The sequence below is a fragment of the Rattus norvegicus genome, chromosome 1 (assembly GCF_036323735.1).
Source record: "Rattus norvegicus strain BN/NHsdMcwi chromosome 1, GRCr8, whole genome shotgun sequence".
Classification (NCBI taxonomy): Eukaryota; Metazoa; Chordata; class Mammalia; order Rodentia; family Muridae; genus Rattus; species Rattus norvegicus.
Genome location: NC_086019.1, coordinates 21,923,997 through 21,947,478, shown reverse-complemented (window position 1 = coordinate 21,947,478; position 23,482 = coordinate 21,923,997). Strand labels below are relative to the sequence as shown.

Here is a 23,482-nt window from a genome sequence, read left to right as displayed (position 1 = left end):
ACTTCAGAAAGGTCAGCAGATGAACGTGTGGCCCTGGAGGATGGTCAAGCCATACATACACACTGCACTGTACACACTGTGCCCTGGTCTGTTTCTCATCAAGGACCTGGGACACTCGTGTCTACGAGGGTGGCAGCCTCATGGCTTCAATTTACACATTATCAGAGCATCCTCAAAAGCCTTGTTAGCTACTATCAAAAATATATGGATGAGACTTCAAAAAAAATCTCTGGCCAGACCTTGATGGTCGCTCATCCTTGGGGCTGCAAATCCAGAGACACTGGAGGCCCTGTGGTCTATGTTTACTACCAGAACGACCAGAACTTCTACTTGTAAGCTCATGTCGGGAGGATCATAGTTCATTTTTCTAACCTATAATGGGTAGGGGACTTAAGGTTTAAACAAAAGTTTAAAAAAAAAAATCAATGACAGGAGATATGGCTTGGTGACAGAGTAGGTGCGACCTACTTATTGGGGTGGGTGAGTAAAAGTAAAGAATTAGAAACAGGCCATTCTGAAATAAACGAACTAGAAGAGAAGGTACGGTGCAGATACTCACGGGGAAAGATGCTGTCAGGTCAGTAATGGTGAGAGATTCAAAGGTTGAAAGTACACAATAACTAAAAACAGGTTTAACTAGCTGAGCAAAATCCAGGCTGGGATTGGCAGCCTGGGACACAGCTGAAGGGATTAAGCCACAGTTGAGGCCTGTCCTTCTAATCCTTGATACCTGTTCTTCTAATACTCAAAGACATCAAGGCGCCAGTGGAAAAGTAGTGCCACACTGTACAGTCAGGGCAGCGTGGTCATCACTAGTGACGTAGCCACCAGCCATTTCATAGCGCGTGTGTGACAAGTACTGTGCTGGCCGTTTCACACACACCAGCTCTTCTCATGTCAGGAGCTGAAGGTGAGCGTCTACACAAGGAAAGAAAGAGAAGAGCTGAGAGGTGAATGGCTTATCTTCTGCTAACAGGTGGCTGTCACATCCATTCTGATGGTCTCCAAAGCTCACCCTAGGCCAGTGTCTTAGCTAGGGTTTTACTGCTGTGAGCAGATACCATGACCAAGGCAAGTCTTATAAAGGACAACATTTAATCGGAGCTGCCTCACAGATTCAGGGGTTCAGTCCATCATCATCAAGGCAGGAGCATGGCAGCATCCAGGCAGGCATGGTGCAGGCAGAGCTGAGAGTTCTACATCTTCATCTGAAGGCTGCTAGGGGAAGACTGACCTCCAGACAGCTAGGATGCAGGTCTTAAAGCCCACACCCACAGTGACACACCTACTCCAACAGGGCCACACCTACTTCAAGGAGGCTACACCTCCTAATAGTGCCACTACCGGGGCCAAATATAGGCAACCATCATATCCAGCACTAACAGTCTGTGTTCTGTTACAGAAGCAAGCGGGAATCACAGTACAAGTTAAGAAACCCAGTTTCAATAAACAGGTAGAATGTCAAGGTGACAGTAGAAAGGGGAGGAGTGATACCAAAGCCAGTGCCATGAAATACCAATGATGAAACATTTCTATGAGGTCAGGACAAGAACAAAGGGCAAAGACCAGGGGACTGCAGTGACACCTCTGGGTATGATGTGTTTGGTGAAATGCACAGCCTCCCTACCAACAGAAACTACCACAGATTAAAAAGCTGGCTTTCAACTAAGCTAGGAAGGTAAGGGGTATTCTCAGAAAATGTCTGGGGAGCCCAGCAGTGAATTTACAAACTGACACGTTTTCATACAGTTTATCCAGAACAGAGTCTGGTCAAATTGCCTGGATGCATATGGTGGCTCTGCCATTTACCGTGAGGTAACTTAACCACGATTTTGTCTATCAGGTAAGTGGGTGAGGATGGGGTGATGAGCCCTACCTCACAGCTCTGATGGAACTAAACGAATTGACATTTGTAAGATGATTGGAGGAGCTGGAGAAACAGCTCAGAGGTTAAGAGCACTTGCTCTTCTTGCAGGGGACCCAGATGCAGTTCCCAGCACCCACGTCTGGAACATAATTCCAGGTACAGTGGATACAGCGCCCTCTTCTGGGCTACACAGGGACTTGCACACAAAGCACAAGTATATACATTCAAAGCACACACACACACACACACACACACACACACACACACACACACAAAACAAAGTAAAATACAATGAATCTTCATTTATAGGTCCTTTTGAAAAATCAAATAATTGAAAGAGGAGACAGGGAAAGGATGAGAAAGAAACAAGGGAAGAAAGGAAGCATGGAGAATGACACAAGCGAACAGACAGAAATGAAAGTGAGGTACGCCAGTCCCGGACTCAGGACAGGGAGCACAGTCAAGAAGGAAGTGCAGCACACGAGGGAAGTGCGGCCAAGTTATTCTGTCCAAGGAGAGCCTGACACAGGCCATGAGGTGACGGGTCAGCAAGCTCCTGAGAGACCAGCAGCCTGCATGTGGAAACCTTCCAGCAGTGGCACAGCCGCCTGAGGAGGTCCAGAAATGCTGGGAATGGAGCAAACTCCTTACAATGAACCAGAAATACAGCGTGTCCTCTCCATCTTGGGGAAAATGGCAGTCAAAATAAGAGAACGCATAATGCTCAGATGAGCATTCTAACACGGTTCATCGTCTATCTTATGAGATAAATGTACTTGGAATCGTTTCTCATGCTAACCAAAGGCACATTTCTCATTCTGAACAAAAATATGCAAAGACCATTGTAATTCCAACAGGCCGAAGTTTTAGCAATCTCTCAATCTAATAACCATCTTAACAAAACTGCATTTAGCTTAAAAAAATTAATAAAATTCCATATCCATTTCTATGCAGAAAGCTTTTCAGAGCAATTGCATCATTGTAAATGTAAAGAAATGGGGCTGGGGATTTAGCTCAGTGGTAGAGCGCTTACCTAGGAAGCGCAAGGCCCTGGGTTCGGTCCCCAGCTCCGAAAAAAAAGAACAAAAAAAAAAAAAAGTAAATGTAAAGAAATGTCATACAAATTCAGTTTTCTGTATCTTCGTAATCCCTAAGGCTACAGGATCATGCTAGGAAAGGAGTTGGTGCTGTTTCTGGAAAACAAGATGAAGGTAGGAAGATGTGGACCAGAGCCTCTGAGGTTAAAACTACCGACATCTTTCCAGGAGATCCCACCATAAACACATAGGTTCAAGAATGCAAAGATGGCCCGGCCCCTTCACCCACCTGCAAAGAAGGACTTCACCCTTCATCCCACCTGCACAAAATAACCGCTCACATTAGAAGAGCAAAAAGAATTAGTAGTAGCATGTCTGCTTGTGTAATTAAGGACTGACAGTGAGGAAGGGATATCATTTGCTATATTGAGATCTCAGAACTCTGTAACAAAAGACAAAGTAACGAGAAAATGCACACAATTTTACTTAGTAGAAGTTTTAAATGCCTTGGAACCCTTCATAAGAACTTATACAAGGACCACATGATCTTTCCAACTCCCCCAAACCAGGTAAACCTGTGTGGTTTTTTTTAAGGTGGGTTTGATTAAGTGGATAGTTATAGAGAAGAACAATTAGATCAAAACTTTGATCTGATAATGTCAGGCTGGGAGAACTTAGCAAGGCCTTTCTGTGTCCCTGTGCCTTCAGGGAAAAGGCCTTTCCTTCAGAGGTAAGGAAGACAACATCTCAAATGTAAGCCAGACAACCCTGTTCCAGGGATGATTAGAAAATTCTTCCTGGGGTTGGGGATTTAGCTCAGTGGTAGAGCGCTTGCCTAGCAAGCGCAAGGCCCTGGGTTCGGTCCCCAGCTCCGAAAAAAAGAACAAAAAAAAAAGAAAGAAAGAAAGAAAATTCTTCCTAAGTTTATAAACTTCTTCAGGGGAAGGGCAGTGGGTCAGAGAGTGAGCTGCCACTCTCCTCAAATTTGGTCCTTAGTTTAAAATGCCTTTGGATTTGGGAATATGGCTCAGTGGTTAAGCGCACTGGCTGCTCTTCAAGAGGACCCAGGTACAGTTCCCAGCATCCACATGGTGGCTCACAAAGATAACTCCAGTTCCGGGGATAGGATACCGTCTTCTGACCTCCATGCCCACCAGGTACACACCTGATGCAGAGACAGGCACGCAGGCCAAACACCCTATACAAGAATAAGTAAATCACTAAAATGAACAAATAAAATGTTAAAGGGTATGGACTGGAAAGAGGACTCAGTGGGCAAAGTGTTTGCCCCACAAGAACGTGACTTCAGACCCCCAGCGCCTATGTAGAAAGCCAGCCATAACAGTGCACGCCAGCAACCCCAGTGCTGGCTAGGCAGAGGCAGGTGGATGCCCAGAGAGCTCAACCAGCCTAGCCAAATCAGTGAACTCTGGGTTCAGTGTTAAAGCAAAGAATCACAGAAGAAGACACAGAACACAAAACTCTGGCCTACACACACACACACACACACACACACACACACACACACACACACACACACACACAAACACATATACACATCACATCAACATACACACAAACAATATTTTAGGGCATGACACCAAAACTCCCATCAATGGATAAAGCTCATTAGTTAGGCTTTATGTTTAATGTACACAAGAATTTTCCCCAGTTCTATACACTGATTGCTTAATCACTTTCGCAAACAAGGTCCCATGATGCCCAGACTCTAACTTGCCTTCCAGCCAAGGTTGCAATCAGACACACACCCAGAGTCTTAACGTTCCTTATTCTGACAATCTTCAGTACTGAGTTCAAATAGCAGCATCTAAAGTCATTTGCTTTTTGTAATAGCTACGTTACGCTTTGAGAGTTTCATTTGAGAACTAAAACTTCTCTCAGTTAACAACAGATAAGCCGCACTATGTACACCCGCTACGATTTCTCCTGCTTTCCACGGAGTCTGAGTAGCTCTGCCTCCATTGTGCCAAACAAACATTTATATTCCTGACATAGACATAGGCGTACACATACATAGCTTATAACAAAGTTTTTAAATCATATCCTACTAGATGAATCCATTAGAATATGCCATTTGAACAAAAAGTTAAGATACAATATAAAAACAAATATTAAATTATTGTATTTATACCATTAGGTAACTAGTCAGATATGTGCAGGCTTAGGGGATCTTAGGGGGTAGACCCTTGTCTCATAATCTGCAGCCTGTACAAACAAAGGCTAGAACTCCAGGACTCTAATGACCGTTAGAAGAATAAGACCTGCGTCTTATCTCTAGCCTTGGGAGGAGACATGACATCTCCCCAAAGGTCATGGTTTAACTATGTAAACCTGGCTTCACGAGCCCTAAAACTTATGAGGTCACCATTTAGCACAGTATCTGATGAAAAGCCCTTGACTCTACCTAACAGAGCCAATCACCCAGACAGGGAAATGCCTGTCAGGAAGCTGGATGGTGCAGACCTTAGGAAATCCACCTAGCGTGTACATAGGCCGGCCACCGCCTTCGCCACTGCCCACCTCCTCTCCAGAGTGTTTCACAATACTCTGTACCAAGCCGTATCTACCTGTGTGTCTTCCTTGACTTCTTTCAAGGGGGTCAGGGAACTGAGGGGAGACCAGAGGGAGATCCCGATAAACATGTTACTGGTCTTCAGATGCTTGTTCCTGAAGAATTCCTTTAAAAGCAAGTCTAGAGACTATGGATAGAATTCAGTGATGGAAATATATTTGGAAAGGCCAAGGCCCTGCATTCAACCCCCAATCCAATGACCATTAAGGAATAAAACACTAAAAAGGTCTACATTCTGACTGCACAAACACTCCGTAAACAGAGGAACCGATGAGACCTGGGTCCTGCTCCTCTCAGTGCAGTGCCTAATCCTGAACAGCTGGCCTGTGGTACTCACACACAATGTCAGCTAAGACAGGAGGATTGCTTCAGCTCAAGGCCACCCCGGGCTACGGAGTACCAGATGGCTACAGAACGAAACCTTTTCTCAAAATGACAACATAAATAAACAAAATATTCTGTTTTGGTGAATAATTTAAGTGAAAATCTCCCACAACTATTAAAATACCTGGATTTCTTGTAAGCACCCATGAAAACCATAAACAGCAGCAACAGGACAATGTTCACATAACAGGTTAAAAAGTACATTTAACAAGTGGTGATGCCCTGCCCCCATTTTCCATTTTTTTTTGTATTGTTTCAATGAACTTTTCAGAATATAAATACCCCTGACCAGACGTCACTAATGCATCTGCAATAAGGAGGTCCAGGGGCAGTGGCCTGTTCTAAAGGGACAAAAGAGCGTGTGCAGGCTTCTGCTTCCCTGAAAGTCAGTGAGACCTCACATTCCTCAGCACACAATGCAGCTTTCATCCATGCTGGAAAGTATTCTTGTGAGAATATTTGCAGCAAATGGATGGAATTCTTGTCTCGAGCCCCCATTGAATTATTTAAAAGGACAATGACTGAATGGCTAGTTAGAAACGTTCCGGTGATATTTATATTACAAAGGAAAAGACTTAGGTCTAGCATTTTCTCTCAAGCACTCAGTCAGAAAAAAATACAGTAAGTGTGTGGACTGTGGGCATTGGTCCTGAAATGACCCGCCCTCGAAGCGTTGCGAGCTTCCTCCAGTCGGCTAGCTAACACTTTTACATCCTATTTGGCTTCTAAACGCTGTGGCTTGAAGGGTTGCTTGCACACACTTTGTCCTACCCTACCCCAAAACAGGACTGAAGAGAGAAAAGGAGACAAAGGACGACTAAAACTAGGAAGACAGGTGAAGTGCCCTACCATCTAAATCAAAATAAACTAAAATCTAAGCTTTCTCACAACCAAGTCTGTCTCAGGAGACACAAATTAAACATCCGATATTCAACAAGCAAAAAACATTCTGCCTAAGAAAATGTTCTGATACTGAGATAAAGAGATAAGTTGGGCACGGGGGTGGGGATAAGACCCAAGACAAAGCCTGGGTCTGGCCTGAGAGCCAGGCATGGTGACATATGTGGAAGTAGGGGGACTACAAGTTCGAGACCGTCCTCAACTACACAGTGGGTGGGAGGCCAGCCTAGGCTACGTGAGACTTTGTCTCGAGTCAAGATTAAAATCGAAACAGAACGAGAAAATTCCAATTAGCGTTTTTGGTTTTTTCTAACATGTTAAAGCCTAATTAACAACATTTACTTTTAAATACATAGATAAAATTTCTCTAAGTCACGAAGGCAAAACATTCTGAAAGCAGCTATCGCATCTAGAGAGACATGGTTTTATCTAAGTAAGTTTTCAGTTTTCTGATGGTCTAGCTTAGCCTGAGAAAAGGAAAACGGGAGAAAGTTTTGAAGAATGCACCTAACGAAGGCATAGGTAGAATCTTCTCTCCACAGAAACCCAGCCTGTCCTTTAGTAGGTAAACTGTTTCACATTCTTCTGGTTGTGTTACTGTTCTAAGTGATGCCCCATTAGGAAACTGAGTACTTTTACTTTTTACATTTTTTTACATTTGTGCATGCGCGCGCACACACACACACACACACACACACACACACACACACACACACACACACACCTTCTGGACCAGCAACCCGACATCAGGGTGTGCTCTACTGTGCTGCCCAGATGATGGACAGGGAAGGACTGCTCTCCCACGTGCTGCAGCAGGTAAGGGGCAGGAGAAGACTTCCTGCTCTTATGACCCCAGTTCCAGGGGTTGGGGCAGGGGGGAAGGAGGGTACCGCTCCCTCATCCGCACCACTGCATGGAAAACAAGTGTTAGGGCCAGCTCATCTGCAATTCCCACAAAGTGCAGGGGCCCCGCGCTCCTGAGTATAGCAGCTGGACAGAGGTGGTATCAGTTCCCCTGCTCTCCTGCCCCGGGGCCAGCTCTCCCACTATGCCCAGTAAGGAATGGAGTCAGTTCTGCACAGTCCTCAGACATCAACATGTCCCCAGACCAGGGACATCCACCTGGCCATTGGTGGTAACAGATCCCTGCTGCTGCAGGGCCACAGACCCAGACATGGCCCTTAGTGGCAGCACAGGCCAGGACCCACTATGGTCTCAGGTGGCATCACCAGCTACTCACATCAGACTGTTCCTCACCACCCTCGAGTCTCCAGCCCCGCCTCTCTTCATTGTGCCCACATCCTCCTGTCTCTCCTCTATCTCTCCAACACTGACTGGCTCCTCTTAGTGATTCCAGGGGTCTCTGAGTGTCTGAGGCAATCTCAGGAGTGCTATTCCCCGCTCATGCAGTATGGCACCATGCAGGGGTCATCTCACGCATGGTCTGCCCCTTCCAGACCTGCACGGTGCCAGACTGGGGGTGGTCTCAGGCTCCCTCCTTTTGGGGAGGATTAGACTACTACTCATTTAGATGTTCACAGAACACTGAGCCTAGACATGGGCTTTCTCCTCTCTGCTACCTACTGATGCACATGCGACATGGCAGCCACACCTGACACCTCTGGGGCAGTCAAATTCTTTAAAGCATGGAAGAAAAACCAACCGTGAAAACCAACTCCCACTCCACTGAAAGTGTGCTTTTTAATAAGCAATTATTAATGCACAGGGGTAAATAATATGAAGAATAAAAGCATGTCCTAAAGGGTCACAGACAACTTGATCTTTTTATTAGGTTAAAACCAACTAAAATAGGGGGCTGGAGAGATGGCTCAGTGGTTATGAGCACTGACTGCTCTTCTAGAGGTCCTGAGTTCAAATCCCAGCAACCACATGGCGGCTTACAACCATCTGTAATGAGATCTGATGCCCTCTTCTGGTGTGTCTGAAGACAGCTATAGTGTACTTATATATAATAAATAAGTAAATCTTTAACAAAAAAACAACTAAAATAAACATGCATATATTTTGAAAGAATACAAGGAACCAATTTCAGGATGGTGACCCAATTAAATGGAGGCAGACCAAGAAAGAGACTGTAAGGACGGCAACAATCTGCTGACACCTCACTTTCATTTTTGTACTAGATGTTCAGTTCCTACATTATCTTTTTTTTAAGTAATTAAAAGGAGAGGGAACAAGGAAGGTAGAGGGGTGAAGGGGAAAGAAAAGAGAGGAGAGGAAAAGAAGATAAGGATAGGGAAAAAAGATAACAGTAAACCATGTGCGGACTGAGAGCATCCATGAGGGTGGAGGATAACTCTGAGTGCAGCATGGAGTCTAATACTCAACCTGCTCTCTCCAAATCAAACCTAAGTCCATCCATCCCCTACTTGGCTGCACTTGAGTGTATCTGCTATTAAGGCCTGTGATGACTGTGAGGCCTCGGACTCTCCTAAGTAGACATTCTCCTCAGCAAATAGCCAAAAAGAAGGAAGGAGCTGCACAAAGGAAAGCATGGCTAATCCACTGATTGGCTCTCTGCACTAGAGATGACAGTTCCCATAGGCCTCTGAGTGGGAACACGGTGACTGTCTCTCATTCTTTTGATACTTCTCAAGGGCCAATCACTTATTGAATCTCATAAGCAAAGGGATCAATTGGACATACAGTTCCGACTTGAATCCAGTCTAGTATTTTCCCCAGAAAGCTCCAGAATCAAGAGTCTTCTCAAGAGAACCTCCCAGGCTTTTAGACACTGCTTACAATCCAACACCAAAGCAGGTCATGTGCAAATAGGAAGACATCAGATCCCCATGACAGTCACGGGCAAAACCACACATGAGGTTTCCTGGGTGCCACGCTGTCTGTCTTACCTGCTATCTCCAGGAGGGCACTGACGTGATCTCCGTCTGCCAGCTTCACAAAGCCAACCTGACCTTGGAAAGTGCCAATCCCGTGGAAGGGCAAAGTCAGATGCTTCCCCTCAAGGATCTCCTCAACGAACGGCTTCAGTTCCAAAAGCGCGTCGGTACCTCTAGTGAGAGACATTTCAGCAGCACAATGAAAAATAGAAAAAATAAGTAAACAGGGAATAAAGAAATCCAATTTTTTAAGATAAACTGTATATGATAATAATTATTTCAAAGTTCAAAATATTGTTTAGATCTAACCTATGGTTCAAAACCAATATTAATCTTCAGAGAACTATAGAAGTGACTTGAGTCTTTCCCTAGCTATAATTGCTATAAAAGACATAAGAGCAGATAGTATTTCACTACTCATCAAGAAACTTCTAAGCCAGGTGTGGTAGTGCACGCCTGCAAACACGCCAGTCTGGAGGCTGAGACAGGAAGACAGCAAATTTGAGTTTGAGGCTAACTTGGGCCACAGTAGTAGACTACGAGAAGACCTTGACTCAAAATAAACAAATAATAAATTGCTAACCAAGAAAACATTACCAGAATAACTCAAAATGCTGTGTCCAGAGCTCAGCTGTAGAGCACCTGCTTACCAGGCATGAAGTCCTACCTAGACTCAATCTCCAGTACCTCCAGGGGACAGAAAACTACAACTACATTTTTACTAATTTTTTTTTTAACTAATGATATATCCCAAACCAACCTACCACGCACAAGAACTTTGTCAGGTTGTGAGGAGTGTTCTAAACATCTGTTTGTTTTTGCTTCCAGGAGTGGGGTTTGAGGCAGGTTCTCCTGTATCGAAGGATGGCTCTGAACTTGTGGCCACCCTTCTACCACTTCCCAGATGACAGGCGCGTACCGTGCCCAGTATCAAACCCAGGCTGTGTCTGACAGAGCAGACAAGCACTCTACCAACTTCAGCCCAAGTCCTAAATTAATAAAAAAAAAAAAGAAAGAAAGAAAGAAAAACAAGGACCTACTATTGTTTGCAATGCATTCCACTAAAACTTAAATGGGCATTCCATCTCAAAATACAACACTCTTTATGATACGATTTTTTTTTCATAACTGGATTCAAATAAAGTGTAAGTTTAACTGTTTAACAAGCTAAGTGCTTGTTAGAGAGGTTTAGCCCATGTTCAACTTATGGCCACTTAGTGTTTCAAGTCTCCATTGTTCTTCACACTTCCAGTCAGATACTATCAAATTTTGCACGGTCTGAAACTTAGGGTCAATCACTTTCATCTTGGAAAGATGGCTGCACCTTATCATGAGAAAAAATTAAACTCTCACTAGAGGGCAGCAATTACTTAAAAAAGAAATGAACACGGGCAGCGGTTTAGAGAGGATTTCCAAACTCTCTTCTAACAATCCTGTCGTTGGATCATCGTGTTCACCAGATAAATATGTAAAATATGAGTTTTTGTAGTGTTTTCGTACTGCTAAATTAATCTTCACACCCAAGCTCTGAAGGAGCCCATTCACGCACGTCAGCCATGCATGCACGGCAGCCATGCTGTAGAGACAACATGATGCTTAGAACTGCTTTAGATGTTAGCATTTCTCCCTGCTCCTCCACATTTACCTCTGAAGTCAGGTGTCTCTAATTGCATTCATGGCCATGGGACACAGAGACACTCATAATCCAATGCTGTCCTTCAGTGAATTCTGTGAGGCAACGCCCATGATCACAGAGCACTCACATACCTACAATGAACTGGATCAACTGGAGCCTCTAGTACCACAGAGGGCAGAGCTGAAGAAGTGACGCCAGCCCTTATGAGGAGCCCAGAAGATCACGTGTGGATCCCAGATATTGAAACAAGAAGCTGTAACATTGAAGTTGCCTAGGAGACCCCCAAGATGTTCAAGATGCCAGAGCCATGGGCTATCTGCTGAGGAAAGCTGCTAACGGAGTGGAACCAGCCCAGGAGAACGAAGTTTGTTGCAGTCAACAAAGACGAAAAAGGAGCTGGAATCTGAAGACGCTTTGACATCAGACATGGAGATGCAGAGTTTGGAGTTTGCCCAGCTGGTTCCCCGTCTTGCTTTGGGTGTTATAGTTAAGTGATTGGATGAATGTCAGAAGAGATTTTGAACTTTGGACTTTTAACAGTGTTGAGACTGCTATAGACTGTGGGGGGAGGGGTTTAAGTTGGATTACATGTATTTTTTCTTATGGGAAAGTATGGCCCCCAGAGGCTCATGTGTTTGAACAAGCCTATGGGGGCCAGGGAGTAGAATGTGATGGTTTGTATATGCTTGGTCCAGGGAGTGGCACTATAGGAGGTGTGGCCTTGCTGAAGTAGGTATGTCACTGTGGGTGCGGGCTTTAAGACCCTCATCCTAGCTGCCTGGAAATCAGTCTTCCACTAGCAGCCTTCAGATGAAGATGTAGAACTCTCAGCTCCTCCTGCACCATGCCTGCCTGGATGCTGCCATGTTCTCACCTTGATGATGGACTGAATCTCTGAACCTGTAAGCCAGCCCCAATTAAATGTTGTCTTTTATAAGACTTGCATTGGTCACTGTGTCTGTTCACAGCAGTAAAACCCTAACTAAGACACCAACTCCAGCCTTTTCTTCATTCCCCTGGGAGCCATATGGGCCCAGGCAGAAGTGGGAATAATCTTCTGTTCATCCTGGCTTTGGTTTTCCAAAGAGTCCAAGCTTGAACTTAAGACATCGAACACCACAGAAGACAGCAAGGAATTCTCCACTCCAATAATTAGTGACTTATAGTCAACCTTTATGCAATGTGACACAGGAGACCTGGGATGGAACAGCCTGGCCCTGAGAATGACTGGGGCAAACTGAACCAGACCTGTCTACCCCACCCCAGAAAAATAACAGCCGTGATGACAGACACTGGGAGCGAGAGCCTGCTGGCCACACGCTAAGGGCTCTCGCTCGTACCGACACTGCTTACGGGAACAGCAAGTGCAAGCCAGGCTCTGCCAGAGTTCCTGAATCTTCACCTGGAGTCTCTATTTAGGCTCTAGCATCAGACAGCAGAGTGTTCTAGTTAATTAACATAGGCACTAAATCTGTGTAACAAGGTAACAATGGTATCGGACCAGAGTGTAGTGGAATGTCTTAGCCTCAGAAGTCATTCAACTGAGGCCAGAAGATCAGAGGTCCAAGGCCATACTTGATGAATGCCCCAAGTTTGAGGCTAGTCTACATTATATAAAATAAAGAACCCTGTCTGCATTGACTAGCAGTCATGACAATCGGGATTAAAGACTACTTCATTACATCCCCATGCCTCCTTGGGCTGGCCATGCTTGCTCACAGTGGAGTAATAACGTGGGAAGTTATACAGGAAAGACGATACTCACATGTTTACTTCATCTTCGTTTAATAGCTGCATCACTAGCAAGGTGATGTGAAAGGAGCCGTCGCCGACCATGGCTTTGGTCAATCGATTATCCTGTCTCAGTATCGAATTTTGCAAGACTTTAATTCCAGCTGTAATCTAATCACACACACACACAAAAAAAAAAAAAGGACAAGAGAAATTTTTTTTTCTTTTCTTTTTTTCAGAGCTGGGGACCGAACCCAGGGCCTTGCACTTGCTAAGTAAGCGCTCTACCACTGAGCTAAATCCCCAGCCCCGACAAGAGAAATTTTTAAGGAAACAAATTTAAGTCGGTAAGAAAAATAAGCGTCAAACTACCAAAACTAAAGTGGGGTCGAGACTCTGCAACTAAATAAACACGCAATTGTCTAGCTGTGGCCACACTTGCTACACAGTTAACTTGGCTGCTTGGTGTGATATATAAGCATAGAGAAGCAGAAATGTGTGTCCGTCTTGCAAGCATTGAGCACAGTACTTTCTTTGCAGACTGAGTCACTGAGTGGGAAAACTCCCTGTGGCCACACATTCTTTTAGAAATGTGTCCTTGTAATATGGATCTGACTCACTAATTATGAGCATTCCTAAGAGAAAAGCTTCATTCTTCCACGAAAGGTCAAATCAGCAGACAACATTCCATTTCTGTTAGAAGTAATATTTATTTGTTCCGCAGTGAGTGTGTTGGGTCTATTCCTTGCTGCCTGTAAGGTTCTCTAGGATAAGAGGAATTCCAATAAGAACCGATTGTTGGCTGCCATGTTTTCCTAACTTGTGAGAGGTGGGGCATAACCATGGAGACAGAGCTGAAGGCATTCAAAGTCTGAGGTATGCATTCAGGGGAGAGCCCACAGGTCAGGCTGCTCTGTCTTCCCTCTCAGTACCTGCTCTTATGGAACGGGAAGAGGGACGGTGTATCTCCCTCCTCCATTCCCTGTTAGAGCCACAGAGTCTAGTCAACCTGCAAAAGGCAGTGCAGTGGAGAGTAATCTGAAATAAAACAGCAAGCCCCAAGAAAGGCCGCAGAGAGTTCATCAAAGCCTTGGGAAAACAGAATTACCGAGAGAAAAGGAAACGCCGTGCTGGCAATAGAAGCGGCACCCAGGGAAACAAAACAGAAAAGGCAGGGATGAGGGGAGAGGGTCATGAGTTTAGCAAGCTGCTCTGATTGTGGAGTGTCTGTGTTATCCTGAACAATGGCCACATTATCCACCCATGGAATGCACTGAACAAGTCAGAAGACACTGTCCTGGGTCCTAGACTTTCTCGTTGAACCAGCCTCCAAGTCCGATGCTTAATTGGACCCATGGGTTCTCCTCCTGGTCCTTGTAGAACCCACTCTGAGTAAGAAGTTTGTGGAGTCGCTTTGGGGAAAATCTCCCATCCCTGGTATCCTGACCTCCTTCCCTATGGTCTGCCTTCAACTGTGGTTCTACCAAAGCCTTGTGTTTCCTCTTAGCAATGATCTACCCATTAACCTTACCACAAAGTCCTTGTTACAAAGTCCCACTGTATTTCTGTGTCGGAATTAAGCCCATCTCACTCAGTAAGACTGTTTCCTACCTCTATATCCTACCCCTATCTCCATGAACCCTGGTAAAGTGAAAACAATCGGGCCTTAAATTGTCCAAGGAAGGAGCTGGAGAGGTGGCTCAGCAGTTAAAGGCACTAGTTTCTTCTCCAGAGGACCCAGGTTCATGTCCCAGCACCCACATGGCAGCTCGCAACCATTTGTAACTGAAGTTCCAGGGACTCTGACACCTTCACACAGACACACGTGCAAGCAAAACACCAGTGCACGTAAATAATGTTTTTAAAACTTGTCCAAGGAGATTAAAAATTGCCTCGGCCTGGCTCAAATAGAAAAGAAATCAGCAAAATTGGACTGGAGTCGTTTCTAGTCCTTGTTGGTTTCGTTAGACAGAAATATGAATTGACCTCAGCCAAGCATAAATATCCAGCTAAATAGTGATCACATGACTAGGGCCTTCCAACGAGATAAACCATGAAGGACAACTGCGTAAGTACAACCAACTCCTTTACTTTACTCCCACCTTCTTCCACTTCTTTACTTTACCTGCCCACAACCCAAGGAAACTGGAAGCTAAACCTCCTTTAAATCTACTGTCCCCAGTTCACAAATTGCTCCTTACTCAAACTTAGATTTTCCTCTAAGACAGTGGCTCTCAACCTGTGAATCGCAACCCCTTTTGGGGTGGAACGACCCTTCCACAGGGGTCACCTAAGACATATGCAAATCAGGTAGTTACATTATGGTTCATAACGGTAGCAAAATTATAGTTATGGAGTAACAGGAAAATAATTCTATGGCTGGGGGTCACCAGAACATAAGGAACTGTACAAAAGGATGCAGCATTGGGAAGGCTGAGAACCACTGGACTAAGAGTTTAGTTGCAAAACTGGCACCCCAAAAAAGACCTCCAAGTTCACTGGGGAGCCAACTAAAGGAAGGCGCCAGGTCCATGATAGCTCCAGCGGGTGGAAGATGCCTGAGCCAAATCCTGACCAGACCTTTAAAGGATGCTTCTAGGAACCTGACGAACAGCTGAAAGGCCTGTCCAGACTATTTCCATTGTGTGCCCACAGAAGACAGAAGTATCTACCACTCAGGCACAGAAGCCCGGGGAAAAACAGATGAGTCACCCTCCGATTACAGTGCCAGATTAGCAGTCCTCACTTGTTAAACATTTTCATTAAAACACAGCTTGAGTATTTTTTTAATTCTATCAACTTTGTTATTACAAAGAACTTGAAAATAAAAACGTCACACACCAAAGTTAGCCAGACCATAGCAGGAGTATTTCTTGGCAGTACGGAAATGACTTTTCTGAGTATTTGTCAGAGGGCTCAGTACCCTGCAGAGAACGGTAAGACTGAAGCACAGACAAACAATAAGCACAAGATGACGACCAGCTCTCTCAGGGAGACGGGTACCTGCTGTGCTGATGCCTGGGCTCAGTCCCTACAAACTGCTCCATGAAGAGCGACTCCTCCTCCGTGACTCCTACAAGTTATCCTCTGATCACTGGATATGTACACAAACAAACACACATTCACACATACACTCCCACACACTCATACCTATACACACTCACACGCATACACACATACTCATACACACATATACATACACACATACACTCACACACATACACACATACTCATACACACATACACACACACTCACTCCATACACATACACATATATTCATACACACACATATCACATACATACACACTAATACATGTACACTCACACACACATACACATTTACACACTCACACACAGACACACATACTCATATACACACACATTCACATGCATATGCACACTTACACATGTACACATTTACATACTCACACACATACTCAAATTATCATACACACACATTCACATACATACACACAGTCACACACATATGCACATACTCATACATACTTACATATTCACACACATACATACAGATACACACATACACATTCACACATATTCATATATATACACACATATACATACACACACATACACACTCACATACAGATACACACATACTCATACACGCTTACACATATTCACATACTCATACACACTCACATATATTCACATACATACACACATATACATACACACACATACACTCACACACAAACACACTCACATACACATACACATACATACATATTCACACATACATATTCACACATACATATTCACATACAAACACATATACATACACACAGATGCACACATACTCATACACACATATACATACACACACATGCACTCACACACATGCACACATACTCATACACACATATACATACACACATACACTCACACACATACATACAAACACATACACACATACACTCACACACTCATGTATACATACAACATTCTCATACACACTCACACATATTCACATACATACATTCACACACATACACTCACAGACACATACATACAACTTAAATAAAATGCAATAATAAAAATAAAGAAAATAATCCAGATGACTAAAAAAGGGATAAAGATCAAGAAGTTGACTTCTGGGGCTGGGGAGTTAGCTCAGTGGTAGAGCGCTTACCTAGGAAGCGCAAGGCCCTGGGTTCGGTCCCCAGCTCCGAAAAAAAGAACCAAAAAAAAAAAAAAAAAAAAAAAAAAAAAAGAAGTTGACTTCTAAGTCTTATCTCAAGCAGCTCTAACCTAAGAAGCCCTGTACCTAAAGGATTTCTGTCACCCATTATAGAGCGACACTGAAAGAAAAACTGTCCAGTATGCTACCAGTTTCCAAAATACCGTGCCTTTCGGGATAGCGACTTCTCCATCAGGTGGCCCCTCGAGGTCTTGACTACTGAAATAAAGGTCAACACTGATCTGCTCCACTAGACTCTACTGCATTACTTCCACTAACACGCTTCCATAGCCACGGGCAAGCTCAGATCAGAATCAACGGGAAAGCACGCACTCACTGTTGGAGGAAAGCAGAGCCCATCTTCCCTGCTCTACACTCTGACAAACCAGCAAAGCGCTTTAAGAAAGTATTTCATCAGGGGAGGGTAGTGCTCAAATCAAGTCCAGAGAGTCTGCCTGACCACTTCCCAGACCTTCTGAGGGAGTCTCAGAAATGTGTATCTTCCTGCTAGTTGACGGTGGAGTCGAAAGAGCTTTCTATCCTGAGGGCACACATATTGTTCTCTTTGGAGGCAGAAATAATTCCAGGGTTCCTGGACCCTCTGGAGTGTGAGGGCTAATCTGCTCCTCACAAACAGGAAGTGATAAAGTAGAAATTCAGACCTCTCTATAGCATAGCCCTCCCATCCCCTACCCTGCACTCCCACCCCCACCCCTATCCCAGTCACTTGAGGGTTTCCTCCTCAACCAGCACAGGTAAAAACAAAAGTATAAATATCCAAGTAGACTGGCCATTGCCTCAATTGCCCCAAACTCCTAAAGCTGTAAACACTCCATCACTAACGGATGCCTGTAGCGCTCCAACCCTACCAGGTACAAACCTGGCGGAGGAAGCAGAGGGTTTGCCTAAGAGTTGTCTGCATATGAGAAATTGTAACCCCAAGGCATTGTGGGTGGTTCTGAACCCCGACACTGCTATCTGACATACCTGCAGGTTCTAAACAGTTCACAGAGGTAGAGCTGATGAAAGCCGGTATGTTTTTGCCTTTAATGACCAGCAGTACACATAGGCTGCATGCCATGGGAGTCCACTAAAGGCTCATCTTATCTGTTTCGGCCATTACATTGTCGGCCCTGCAATTCATGAGAAAATCCATTGACTTAATATGTAGAGAATCTGATATGATGTTCCTGCCAAAACAGAATAGGAAACAAGCCAGTTCTCCTCCAGCACGTACTTGACTAGCACCAAGAAACAAAACAAAACAAAACAAGCAAAACCAACCATAGAAAATTGCTCAGCTCACCAGCTGACTGCAGGAGGAACTTCCTTCACACCTGGAAGAGGAAAGCCAATCCAAGGATCCAAGGGATCCCTAAAACCTAAGAGATTATAGAGAGGTTTCTCTGGATTTGGGGGATACTATAGATCTTGGTTTCTTGGTTCAAATCTCCCTGAAAGTACATACTTCATATGAACTTACAAAAATTGTGCCAGACCCTTCTCTACTAGAAGATATCCAGGAACAAGCTTCCAGTCAGAGTTGGCCCCATACCCGTCTTCAGCAGTTAGTGCAATGTCTCACGTGGAGATGGTTTTAGGTTATTTGTGCCTTTGAATTATCCACGAATTGTAAAACTAAAAATGAAAAACTGCAAAATGCTCTGAAGACTTATTATTTCCAAGAAGCCACATAATCCTTGTACTATGGGATTAACCTCAAACCTACAAAAATTCAAAAGCTAATTATCTAACCAAGCAATAAATTTCTAACTATGCTTTGATGCTTCCAATTAATTTATAGATTCCTGATACCATCTTAAGACTTTTTAAATGCCTTCTACTTCGAATCACAATCTCTAAAAGACAAAAGAAAAACCACTCCAGAATCTTAACTGTAATGATTAATAGAAACTAATTTTTACAGTCACTGTTTAAAATTCTACAAAACCATTAAACCTTATCCATCACCATAATCCCCACCACTGGTACAACAGCACAAAGTATATTTTTCAACCTAATACTAGAGTCAAACTTAAATATGGCATTAAAAGAAACTTTTTCTATAAATAAATCTTTACCGAAATATTAAATATTCTGCTCATTGAGTTAATAGAAAAGCAGATACTCAACTATTAAACATTACCACTAAGCCACAGTCCACATCCTAAAATAATGCAATTAGAAGAGTTATCTTTGTATCTTTGAAACATTCTAATTTACTCAATGCGTGCATAAGATTTTCAAATGATGTAAATTAGCATGCCTCCACAGGAGAGACGTAAGTTATGATCTAGTACACAGGAAAAGAATGCCTTTGACCTCACCTTGTAACATTGTATCATTGCTAAGTTTGTAGCCCCTTTAGGAGTTACTAGAGTTCTATCATACCCTATCCAGGAGTCTGGGTATAGCTCACTGGTAGTGTACTTATCTAGCATACAAGAAGACCTAGGTTTGATTTCTAAGACAAGGAGGAAAAGTACACGTGACAGACCTGCTACTGAACTTTTCTTCACAGCTAAATACTCTTGGGGGCTGAAAAGATGACTCAGAGGATGCTCCTCTAGAAGACCTGACTCCCAGAACCCACACAGCAGCTCGCAGCCACCAGCAACCCCGGTCCCAGGGGATCTGATGCCCTCTTCTGGCCCCTAAAGGCACTGGACATGTATACGGTACACACATACATACAAGCAAAATACTCATAAAGACACACACACAGGGAGAGGGCGGGAGAGACAGAGAGAGAAGAGAGAGAACACTAAATGCTCTCATTTTTCCTGCTTGTCAACAACCATGTAAATTATTGAAAAACTTCCAGGGACTAAGCCACTACCTAAAGACTATACATGGACTGACCCTGGACTCTGACCCCATAGGTAGCAATGAATATCCTAGTAAGAGCACCAGTGGAAGGGGAAGCCCTGGGTCCTGCTAAGACTGAACCCCCAGTGAACTAGTCTATGGGGGGAGGGCGGCAATGGGGGGAGGGTTGGGAGGGGAACACCCATAAGGAAGGGGAGGGGGGAGGGGGATGTTTGCCCGGAAACCGGGAAAGGGAATAACACTCGAAATGTATATAAGAAATACTCAAGTTAATAAAAAAAAAAATTATTGAAAAACTAATAATACAGTAATACTGGAATAAAAGTTTTTTAAAAAGCCTTAAACCAAAGTATTCTTTACCAAGTGTTTAATATAAGAAGACTTCAAATACTTTACTATTTCAGGACTGAATTCGCTAATCTTCCTTACTTGCATTAAAAGTAGCAGCTTTCACATCACAAAATGGAGAAGCCCAGCAGCAAACACTTCTAACAGTCCTGAAGGAAATCTGTCCATTGGCATGCAAAAAGAACCTGTTTAAAAATTAGTTCCCTCCTCATTCCCGCAGCTTCCAATAGGTCCTTGTGAGTCTTTCAATGCTGATAGGTTTGCAATGCTTTGGACCATGAATGTTCCCCAGGCCCCTATGTTAGTGGCTTAGTGTCCAGGATGGACCTTTGAAGCAGTGACTCTTTGACAGCCTAGTGAGCTGTCACTGGATCACTGGGGGGTCTCCTTGAAGGGGTTTCTGTATCCCAGGTCAATCCTCTTTCTTTTGCCAGGAGGAAAGCAGTTTCTCTCCACCACAAGCTTAATGCATGAAGAGGATTTGGGGCCTTTCGGGAGACACAAAAGTAAAGCCAATCAAGGACAGCAAGAGTCAATCTCAGATACTTTGTTCCGGAGACAACCAACAAGCAGATTACCTCCCATATGAAAACACATAAAACCACACATGGGCAACATCCAGAGAAACAATTATACAGTCAAAGCCATTAAAATAAGCTTTGCTATAAGCCATCAATTTTTTTTCTTCTTTCAAATTAACAGGTAATTACATGTTAACTGCAAAACATGTGCTCCTATACTCTGGGTTGGAACATTCACTTGCTGCAATTCTAATTTATTTCCTAATCTAATTTCTAGGCCAATTTCTTAAAAATATGAAATGAAAATTTCCCATAATAAAGAATTCCAAACCTACTAAAAACACGTTTAAAATCGAAGAGCCCTATAATTCTGAATGCTTTCTTTTTTTTTTTTTTTTCTTTAAAACTGGGTGCCAAGAAGCTGGGGCGGAAAGTAGAGCAGCTCATTGTGAGCGTCCTGGCTTCCCAGAGCCTGTTTGCAGGTCACTAAACTGGAACTTGGATGACATTCTTCCATTGAAACAGTGTGGCAAATAGGCCTTCTTTCCCAGGCCTTCCTACCCAGCTTCGTCAGTAGTTTAAAAAGAAAATGAACGTTAATTAGATACTTTAAAACGACAGAAAGGCTCTTAGCGAAAGATCTGATACACAAAGTCCTGTGCCTATGCAGTTCTCACATTTTTCTCCCCATAGTCCTGTGTGAATCGGAAAAACTTACTGCTCCCCAAAAGTCTCCAAAGACGGCAGGACTAAATTAAGCTGCACTTCCCACTGCTATAAACCACCCTATCCCATCTAACATAATTTACAATTGATATTACATTATGAAATCAGCACTTGTATTTATTACTTTTAAGACTTTGCGGGGGGGTGGGACTGGAACATTTCCTTATCATAATGTGAAAACCTAGGTTCAACCCTCAGCACCGTGCTTAAAGAAAAAGGAGTTCGGATTAGGGCTTGGTGGGGTGGCGATGCCCTGCGGATCCCTGACATGACAGTGGGGATGGGGTCTGTGTATGTGAGTGCATGCACCCACTCCCGGAGTGTCAGTCTAGACACAGAGAACACCAGCAGACACGCTGTGGGGGAAACAAACTGCAAGAGTGACATCTGAAGACCTTTCACAGAGGGACTGAGTGAGAGTAGTATACAAGCTTCTCGTATACCCTTGACAGAGACGGGCCCTCCTCTGTTAGGAAAGATCTTCCTTTTTACCAACTACAGAGCTTTGGAAAGGACACAGTTGAATCAGTGAGCCATCTAGGGGTAACAGAAGTCACAGCCTGATCACCCTCACAGCGAAACACATTTGAGACTTTAGTGGAATGATGTCTAAGCAGCAAATCAAAACAAACAGACAAACAAAAGCCTAGTTTCTCTTCTAGCCACAAGTCACCGTCACGTGTCTTCAGGGAAGACACTCCAGCTGCCTACCGTTTGGTCTCCTTAGGGCCTGGCTTATGGGCAGCCACCCACGAATGTGGCAGAAGTTCTTACCCTGCTCCTGCCTAATGTCCGTGCGCACACAGTCCTAAAGCAAGAGAAAACCTACCCAGACAACATACGAGCATCTACAGACCGTGTACTTGGGCATACTCTCGGCCATGTATCTCCTAAACATGTCCAAGGACTACCTTACTGCTAGTGAGACCAGAAGGCAAATCTACGGTCATTTTTTTCCTTATTGTGTCATCTCTCCAGCTAGAAAGACCCTGACTCAAAGACTAGGTTATTTCCTAGAATGACCCAACAAAACATGGTTGGTTGGTGTGTGTGTGTGTGTGTGTGTGTGTGTGTGTGTGTGTGTGTGTGTATGTATGTATGTATGTATGTATGTATGTATGTATCTGTGTGTGTATTTAACTAAAAATTCTTAGCAGGGCTGGGGGTCTAACTTTGTGGTTGAGCAGTTGCCTGGCAAATACCTAGTCCTGGATTGGAGCCTCAGCCACGCTAATGGGGCCTGGTCTAGTGGTCCTCAGTCTTCTAAACACCGAGATCCTTTAATGCAGTTCCTCATGCAACCCCCACCATAAAATTATTTTTGCTACTACCTCATAACTGTAATTTTGCTACTGTTATGAATCGTAATATAAATATCTGTATTTTTCCAATGGTTTTAGGTGACCCTTGTGAAAAGAGCTGTTTAACTCCCCCAAAAAGAGCCCAATGAGCTTCAAGATGGGAACTGCTGGCCTAGTTAAAGAAAGTATATGTGACTCACAATCAGAGTCAGATCTGCTTAACCTTAGGCTAAGACGTATAGGCTGTCTTGTGAATGTCATTTGAATTCACTCCCACGTCGCTGCTTCAGAGTTTAGGTTAATACACTATTATATTTTTCTATCTTAAGGGTATCTCAGTATGAGTTCCCATTTTCTGGCTGGTCCCATTTTCTACTGTTTAATACAACATTGATTTTTTTTTTATTTTTTAATAGATTCATACTGAGTTTAACATGCAATCGGTTGAGTGTTTCTAATCCAAAATTCTAAAACCTAAAATGCCCCAAATCTAAAACACAATGCAAGGAAACACCTGATGCCATCTGACAAACTGCAGTCAAGACA

General features: G+C 43.7%; 1 protein-coding gene and 1 pseudogene across 9 annotated transcripts in view; both read right to left on the bottom strand.

Moving 5' to 3' along the window:
* The window catches only part of Akap7 (A-kinase anchoring protein 7), a 262,161-nt gene that overhangs the window by 221,185 nt on the left and 17,494 nt on the right, over nucleotides 1-23,482 (bottom strand). For 8 of the 9 annotated variants that reach the window (XR_010054020.1, XR_005487780.2, XR_005487784.2 and 5 more), the window contains 2 exons: nucleotides 13,044-13,180; nucleotides 9,655-9,815 (listed from right to left, as the gene is read on the bottom strand). Coding sequence is in view for 5 of the 9 variants with exons in the window: in XM_039081134.2 (XP_038937062.1) it covers nucleotides 9,655-9,815; nucleotides 13,044-13,180 (298 nt within the window). In the remaining 4 variants the exon portion in view is untranslated. Of the gene's footprint in view, nucleotides 1-9,654; nucleotides 9,816-13,043; nucleotides 13,181-18,198; nucleotides 18,337-23,482 lie in introns of those variants that run through there. The other variant, XM_039081154.2, reaches the window with a different exon arrangement.
* LOC120100438 (small nucleolar RNA SNORA17) lies at nucleotides 8,289-8,412 on the bottom strand (annotated as a pseudogene).